General features: G+C 45.6%; 1 protein-coding gene across 1 annotated transcript; it reads right to left on the minus strand.

Annotated features, from left to right (window-relative positions):
• LOC8065203 (calcium uniporter protein 2, mitochondrial) lies at window positions 5,576-8,796 on the minus strand. Its single transcript, XM_002466940.2, has 2 exons — window positions 8,159-8,796; window positions 5,576-6,287 (listed from the first exon to the last, which is right to left on the minus strand). Exons 1-2 carry the CDS (start codon window positions 8,666-8,668, stop codon window positions 5,751-5,753), a joined length of 1,047 nt encoding a protein of 348 aa, XP_002466985.1. The 5' UTR covers window positions 8,669-8,796; the 3' UTR covers window positions 5,576-5,750.

The following is a 9,003-nucleotide window of genomic DNA, read 5'->3' on the forward strand; positions in this document are numbered from 1 at the left end:
CTAGCCCTTTAGTGGGTTTTGGTGAATTGAATGACAACACAATTAAAGGTCTAACAAGTTTGCTAAGTGTATCAAAGGTTCAACAAGAAAGCAAACTTGATGGTATTTCACACAATGTTCAAATGAAGACCAAAGTTGTGTGTTGGTGTAAACTGAATCTTGATTGATATCAACACTCATACCAAGAAGATATTCAAGCAAGAATCACAATATTGAAGAAACAATTTTTCAATGGATGCTTAACATGATGTGACTTGAGTATGGCTTGATAGAGTGAAGATAGCAAGGAAAAGGCTTCGAGGGACTAAGCGAAGGTGAAGGTCAAGCAATGGCTTGTAGACCGAGGTACCATGACTAAGGTGAAGAAGAGAGTACTTGCATTGAGTCGAGGTACTAATTAAGCTATGAGGAGTCATATTGTGTTGAGGATCAAATCTTTTATCAAAAGTGACTTGAAGTCATGGATTGAACTCATATATGTTGAAATGATTCAAGTCACATTCTCAAGTTATATTTACTCAAAGAGAGAAGACAAAGTTAATTGCATCCTTGATGAAGTGATATTGAGAAGAAGTGGCATATGAAGACATTGAAGACTCAAGTGGTTAAAATGGTTATATACTTTTGACCTTGAGTTTAGGATTTGCCGCACTATAAAAAGGGATGCAAATTTAGTTGGTTTGAGGAAGATAGAGTGCTCAAGTATTAAAACTAAATCAAAAGAGAGACACTAACACTTGCATGCACGAACATCTAGAAAATTTCTTCTCTGCCAGGGTGACCCGGTAGTACCGACCCTCAGGGCCGGTGGTACCGGCAGTGCCAGCCCTTCTCCTGAGTTTTGCGAGAAAATGAACTACCGGTGGTACCGGGCTCGGGCCGGTGGTACCGGCCAGCACCAGTAGTACCGGTGTGAAACGCCGGTAGTACCGGCAGGCCAAATCTGCGCTGACTTTGGTTGTGGAGATTTGAACTGCCGGTGGTACCGGCCTTCCACCGGTGGTACCGGCAATGGTCGGTAGTACCGACAAAAGCCCGGTGGTACCGGTAGGCTTATTTCTCGCAAATCATAGAGACTTCTTACCGTTAGATCTGAGGTAGCCGGTGGTACCGGTGGTTGCCCCGGTAGTACCGGCAGTTGTTCTGAACACATGTATAAATAGCTTTCCCCTCATTCTAACCGTTGGCTGACTCTCCCACTCGACCAAACCTTCAGCCAAGGCACCTCTCTAGCTCCCAAAAGCTCCTCTCTTCTATCCCCTTTGCTCCAAACTTCAAATCTTGCAAGGGATTGAGTGAGAGAAGGATTCTTGGTGAGAGAAACATCAAAGCAAAGCTTGAGCACTTGATTTCTTCGTCAAGCCGGTTGGATTTGTGTTTGTTACTCTTGGAGCAAGGCTCCTAGCCGGCTAGGCGTTGCCCGTGGAGCTTCCTACTCATGTGGTAGCCTCGGGAGGTTTGTAATCACTCAAATCATCTAGTGAAATCACCCCTCATCTCAAGGGATTGCTCTCTTGACTTGAGAACGAGGATAGGGTTGAAAGAGACCCGAAAAGCCTGTGTGGCTTCCTCAACAACGTGGACATAGGCAAGCCTTGGTGGCGAGCTGAACCACGGGATAAATATCTTGTCTTGTTGTGGAGGTAGCTTCGACTACCCTTGTTCTTGTGTTCTTTGTGTTCTTCCTATCTACCCCCGTTCATAGGTGAACAAGGGCCGATCTACGTTTTGGAGAAGAACCAAGCCAAGAAAACTTGAACATCATCCTCTACTATATCTAGGAGAGTGGGGTAACTCTCAGATCTGGAATCAAAACTCAAAATACTCTGATTTCGTAGCTCTCTTAGAGCGTCGGTAGTACCAACAGTTGCGTCGGTAGTACTGGCTGTCTTACACCAGTAGTACCGGCCCAAACTGTCGGTGGTACCGACAGATATTTAACTTCCGCAACTTGAGTTTTGAGGTTCAGGTTTTTTAGATACGCTTATTCACCCCCCCTCTAGGCGACATCAAGGTCCTTACAAAACTGTTTGGCATAGCTCAACTTCACTAGTAAAGTTGTTTTTTCGAAAATAGTTTCATGAGCAACTTTCTAGATGAAGCTGAGCTACTTTGGAAAAAGTATTTGGTAAAATAGCTTCACCAACTACTTCTTGCATAGATGAGAGAGAGAAATGAGAAAGAGAGCTGTAATAAGCTATTTTTTCAGCTTTATTCCAACTTATATCTTTATGAGAGGAAAAGAAAAACAGCTTCATCTATGTAGCTGTTTTAGAAATAAGTATTTAACAAAAAAAACAGCTTACAACAGCTCATAAAGTTATTATGAGCTGTACAAAACATAAGCAGAAACGGCGAAGGAATAGCAACGCGTTCAGAATTCAGAATGTACAATATTTTTTTTGAGGGGAAGAGTGTACAATTTTTTTTTTTTGATTGACCGAAATACAGAGAGTCTGTACCCAACATAGGTGTGCTAGGCTTGACCTGAGCCTGAGCTTGATGGGCTTTCCTCACGACTGCACAGAACGCGCCATGCCCGGTCCGGACCTGGCCCCTGGGAAGGTCCTGTACTCGTACGTGATGAAACAGAAAGACGGCCTGATGGCATCTAGCCACCTAGGCCTCTGGCCAGATTGGGCCATGAGAAAATTATCTATGAGGCCTAAAAAGAAGTCTAGCTCTTTTCATGGTCTTTTTTCTTTGACTTAGTCCGAAACTAGATTCAATTACCTATACTGTCCCTTAAAAAACCTATACTGCCTTTCCATTAGTTTAGACACTTAAAGTTGTTAGGTGAGGAGTAAAATAACTATTCTATCCTTGGTGGAAAATGATTAAAATGTAGAGTTCAGTCTATCTGGTTTAGATTTGGAGCAATATGTGCAGGGTTAAAGTTTTCATAATTGCATAAAAATAAAAATAAAAACTATTTTTGAACATAAAATAATATGTTTCCACAATAATATATGTTTAGTTAAAACTATAATATATTTTTTGCAATAATATATTTTTAATTAGAAATGCATTTGAAATTTTATGTCACTATGAAAACTCTAAACCATGCACAATATTGCAACAAATCTAAATCAGACAAACTGAACTTTGTGCTTTAATCACTTTTCACAGGGGTAAAACAATTATACCCTGTCAAATGTCTAAACTAATAGAAAGGCCATATAAATAACTGGATTTAGTTTTTGGGCCTCATAGGTAAGTTCAAAGCAAAAACGCCATGAAGGTAGCCAAACTTTTTTTGGGGGCCTTGTAGGTAATTTTCTCTATTGTTATTTAGTTGCCTTGATATGTAATGCCAGGATGTGTTGTTTGATTGCTTTAATTTGTGCTTATGCTTCATCGTTGCGCGCACAAGCCAAGCCGCTCGAAAAATACATTCGTTTCCTGCAAACTGGGTTGCGTGGCATGGACATGTGCCAAGCCAAACTCAAGAAGGAATACAGTCAATCAAACGATTTGAGTTGCCTGCATCACACGTGTCAGGCCAGGCTATCTTTGGCCAGCCAAATAGGCTCATAGTCACATGTTCCACCAACTCTAACACGTGTATGCAGTCATACACAGCTGGCTACTCCCACGACTATGGTGGAATGGGAATAGTAATGAAGTCTACTCTCCACGATCCATGCTCAAGGTATTCTCTTCAAGATTAGCCGACATGCAGGGCCCCCTTTCTTTCTTCTTGTCCTATGTAACCCTACCCCCTCTAGGGCTCTCTTCCTTCTTTGCAACCCTTTTTCTTTATGGATTTCAACTTGTACACGATCCTCAACACATGTACACCATTTGTAACCTCCACTACAAACTTGAGCATTTGGGCATAGCAACATGATCAAAATCATCCAACTAGACATAAGGCTCATGTTCAAACCTATATAAAGAAAAAGGGACCGAGTGCTGATCCGTCTAGACAAAATGTGTGATTATAAATTTAATTTCCAGCGATACGAAACACCGACAACGCCTATGAGAATGGCAGTAATGCAACAAAATGATGGCTATGTATTATTATCAAACATCTATAATCTTCTAATAACACATCCTCATGTAATAGTTGGTTATTTTATATATAGTGCACTATGAATATGTATTCAACTTTACTCGGTCACAATGTTTTGAAGCGCGGGTATAAGTTATCAACACATTTCCCATTCTCTCTTGCCTCCTCAAATCAAAAAAAAAAAAAATCAAGCATACTCTTGTCCTTGTTGGTTCACGAGGGTCATGGACTCATGGGCCACTCCGCTCCGATCCACCTCCCCCAGGAGATTCTGGCGAGCCGCAGCCTGCAGCAGAGCCGTGACTAGTCGTCGGTGGGTTTGGGTTGTTGAGGCCTTGAGGAGGGAATGGAGTATATATACGATACACGGCCTCGCGCGCACAGCGTCTCGTTGATGGAACGTGAACGTGAACATGCGATGGGATGGGAAGGACATGTCACCGGCCGGGGGACGTGGCGCTGAGCCGGCGCCCAACCGCCGCGTGCGCGCATGGGGACCAACGGGCCCTTTTCTCTCTTGGTCCCTGCCGCGTCGCGTGCACGCAGCCACGCTTCCTTCCGAGTCCCTTTTGGACACGGGCAAGTCAAGCGTCGCGAATCACGAAAGACAAGTTAGCGGCCGCACATTTTCTGTGTCCCGGTCCCCCAGCCCAGTCATGTTGCCTTTCCAGTTTCTATGAAACGAGCGAGCGAGCCAACAACGGCGGGCAGCGACGCAACCACGCACGGTCACGAGCGAAAGGTGGCGACAGTGGCCACTGGCGGACTGGCCAGACACGGCCGAGCGGGGGGCAATCGCTTCTCGGTGGCGCGGCCCTGTTTGCTTTCGGCGCAGCCGTCGCCGATGCCTTTCGGTTGAGACTGCTAGGCGAGCAGGGCATAGGCCTTGTTTTACTGGCAGAAATTTTTTCGTTTATATTTAATAAATATTATCTGATCATAAATTAATTAGATTTAATTAATTCATGTAAAGATAAATTGAACAACTAATTTTTTTTTTATATTTAATACTTTATGGATATGTCTAAAAATTCGATATAACAGAAAATTTTGAAAAAAAAAATAATTTTTAGAAGGAAGTAAAAACAAGAAAACAAAAGAGGATGACAGGCACGATTTGGAATGGGTCACCATGCGGCAGCGCTGCTGGTGTTCCCATTATTACTGCTTGTACTAAAAAATTTGCAGACCCATCACATCCCTGGAGGCCTGGACAACATAATAACGTCATCGATCTGCACTTCCGGCAAAGCAGCAAGTAGTGATGACTAATGACTGATGACTCGGTTCCAACAAGGTCGCAATCGCTGATCGCTGAGCTAGCTTCGAGATCATCTTTTTCCAGCAGCCAAGAGAGAATGTGTACACTATTCGATGGTGAAACGAAAAATCTGATGGTAGATTTGTGTCGACCCCTACTTTCTTGTTGGAGGACATCTATCAACGTCATAATATGCTCCGCCCAACCTCACGTACGGGTACTTCTGTTGTAAAAATAAAAACAAGTGCTGGTTTCTAGCCAATCCTAGAAGCTAGATGCATTATTTGGACAGTTAGTTAGACCAGACAGGAAATGGCTTAGCTCAGGTATTTCCAAGTTTAAAATCCGGCTCGTCATCAGCTCAATTCAGTATGCTTTTTGCATCCGCGCATCAGAAGGGTACACGAATCATCATCCCCACCAAATGGGCATGAAAACGAAAAAGAAAAAGAACGAATGAAACCAACGAGATCAATGGCAATGGCAGTAAGAGTGGCAATGGCCGCTCTCCTGCGCCCCCGCACTCGCGCAGGGGGTGGTCCGGGCCTGCTGGAGCGGCGGCGGCACCGGCGTGGGCACGCCGCCACCGGCTCTCCGGAGCTCCTCGTACCTGCGGAGGTCGAAGCCCCTGGCGCGCATCACGCGCTTCTGCTTGGCCGCGAACCGGCTCTCGAAGAAGCCCTCGAACGACGGCTCCTTCTTGGTGCGGAGGAAGAAGGCGTAGCCGGCCATGAAGTACATGGACGTCACGTAGAAGCAGATGGGCTCCATCACGTCCCACGACAGCTCCCAGAAGGTGAGCCGCATGAACCCGGCCGTCTGCACCACCAAGTACACCAGCCCACACCAGAGCTCCCGGCGCACCTGTGCTGCCGCGGCGAGGTCGATCTCCGCCTTCTGCGCCTCCATGGCCTTCAGCTCCTCCTCCCATGCCGGGTCGCTGCTCTCGGCAGCGGCGACGGGCAGCGCTTGCCGCACGGGAATGGCATTCTCGATTGCCTTGACGACCTGCAGTTGTCATCAGACACAAGACAAAACGTTCCCACGATTTACTTGGCTGCTCTTCTTTTTCAAGGGAGATTCCATCAAAAGAAAGAGCAATGCTGATAGGAGAAGGTTGCATCCATTAAGGACAAATGAAATGCAAATGCCTCAACTTTTGGATGTTATTTATGCTTATGCAGTAGTCAAAAAACAATACAAATGCTTCAAGCTATTATGTTTCTGGAAGTAAGGAACTTTTTGCCTCATGGCCTGTAATAGATAAGCAGTTTGCATAAGGAAATAATGCACATGCTGACGTGGGATTGGCTTGTGCAAGATATAATAAGATTGTTTAATTGGAAACGGAACATGTATGGTACACGCCTCCAGCATATAGACTGTAGCGTGTAAAGAAAAATGCAGTTAATTACAAGAGTAAATCATGTGAAAGTTTTCAAAACTGTCCTTTCTGCAACAGCCCACCACGGCACCACCACTAGTCCACTACCATAGGGACATACATATTGCCAAATTGTCTGGCTGTAGCCACCAAACAACTAGATCAATCAAGATTTTTTTTTTTAAAAAACAAGGCTGAAGGTGCTTCTAGTGCTGCCCAAGCATGCTAAGACCTAATCTGGCTCACATGCCATGTGAAGTGTTCACCAAACTTTGTTTCGGTCACCCAAAACAAAAGAAAAGTAGATTAGCCATAACTTTTGAGCCCTGCATTATTAGTATCCTATTATTCAAATGGATAGTGACGCTAATGCATTCAGCTAATCAGCAAGGAAAAAAAAGGATTATAGCAATAGTAAGTTAGTAACTAGAACAACATGGTCTGAAACAGAAAAAAAGTGGAAAAGAAAAATAGCTATTCTATCTGATGTAAAAAAAAATAGAGCTCCCCTAGATCTTTTATCAAAGGAAATATATTTTTGTGTCATATAATGAAAATCATCAAACAATGAACTTTTTTTGGTTTATACTCCCCCAAAATCAGAAGATTCCCCTACGCTAAATCAAATCAAAAGTAGCATAAGCTTATAAATTAACAATTTTACCCTACAATAAACTAGCGACAAGAACACCACATGATAGGTTAGCTGGTGTCACGATTGCCAGAAAGAGCAAATGCACTGGGAAATAAGTTATTGGTCATTATGTATGTATTAGCTAACTTACATCATTTCTTGGCTATATCCGTAACTAATTTTTATACAAGTTGAAAGGCTCATCAATTCAACCCTCCACCACTGGCATGTGATGGGGCTACATCTGTAAATTGTCTATTGAAATACTACACTTTGCCAAACCAAATTAAATACAAACTTCTTTTTTTTCAAAGTTAATGGTGCCCAGAAGAGGGCCAGGTGAATTCTCCTCATGTTCATTCATAGGAGTTAAGATTCAGATTTTCTTTTTCAATCATGATGAGGTGTACCCTCTAAGGTTTGGGGAGGGGTTAAATCCAGTTATTTTTTCTGGTTTTTGAGAGAAGAAAAACTCCCATCTTGGAGCGGAGTAAAATTGCCCAAACTTTGGGTGGCAACATCTCTTATTATCGTTTTAGAACAGCGCCAACCCTTTCTTTGAATCTTTTCCTGTTGGGAAACATAGAAAAAAACACGCGGAAAGTCTCATCAGATCTCTGTGGTTTCCAAATGAAATCTCTACCCGGTCACCCGGAAAGAAATTATCAGCACACAAGAGAGAAGTAAAGAAACCAACGTGTCTTTTCTCTTTAAGACATCCTAACTGCAAAAGCAAAAGCTAGACAAGGGGGAAAAATTGAAGAGGAATCAATTGAGCAACATTAAGCTGATGGATGGATAGATTTGAAATGAGCAGTTCGTAGTATATATAGATAAGAAGATGTGGGGCGAGAATCGTACCATATCGGGCCTGAGGAAGACGGTCTTGCCGAGCACGATGACGGATCCGGACTCGTCGAGCGCGCGCGCGACGGAGGGCCCGGCGTCCGAGCCGGCGGCGTCGCAGCAGAGGCGCAGGAAGTCGGCGTACGGCACGGCGCCGGCGCCGGACGCCCGAATCCGCGCGCGCGCCGCCTCCATCTGCGTGGCGCGCAGCACCTTGCGCGCCTCCTCCACCGTGAGGCTCGCGGCCGCGGGCAGCGCGGCCGCGTCCGTCGGCTCCCGCCTGGCCGGCGCCGTCGCCGGAGCCGCGGGCGGGACGAGGCCGTCGAGGTTGATCCGCGGGAACGCGACGCCGACGACCCCGAGGTCCCGGATCCGGTCGGCCGCCAGGGGCATGAAGCCGCGGTCGGGCGGCACGGCGGGGCGGAACGCCGGCTGCTCCTGCAGGAACCGCCGGAGCCCGAACGTCGCCGGCGACGACGACGACGCGAAGCGCTGCGCCACGGCTCTCCTCAGCACGGCCGTCATTGCTGCTGACGCTGCTGCTGCTGCTGCTTAAGCTCCGATTCGACGGGAGAAAGAAGGATTCACGGGCTGTAATCAATCAATCAATGAAGGTGGGGGGCGGTGGATTTGATTTGAGAGGGAGGTGGGGGGGTTGCGGCCTATTTATATCGCCCACGCCACGATGACAAGGACACGACAGACGATGGGAGCCGTCTGCCCCGCTGCCGCTTGGGTGTTTTTTTTTTTTTTTTTTTTTTTTGACAACAGCCGCTTGGGGTGTTGGGTCCAGCTCGCGTTCCTATTCCTACGAAGGAGTACTTCCAGCACGGGTAAATTCGGTGTCCAGGACTCCTGTC

The sequence above is a fragment of the Sorghum bicolor genome, chromosome 1 (assembly GCF_000003195.3).
Source record: "Sorghum bicolor cultivar BTx623 chromosome 1, Sorghum_bicolor_NCBIv3, whole genome shotgun sequence".
Lineage (NCBI taxonomy): Eukaryota > Viridiplantae > Streptophyta > Magnoliopsida > Poales > Poaceae > Sorghum > Sorghum bicolor.

What these genes read in the sequence shown, in the direction of transcription:
- LOC8065203 (XM_002466940.2), bottom strand. Translation starts at nt 8,668, where the DNA reads ATGACGGCCGTGCTGAGGAGAGCCGTGGCGCAGCGCTTCGCGTCGTCG. An exon ending in TCTTCCTCAGGCCCGATATG is followed by an intron (nt 6,288 to 8,158) that starts GTACGATTCTCG and finishes TGACAACTGCAG; the next exon opens with GTCGTCAAGGCAATCGAGAA.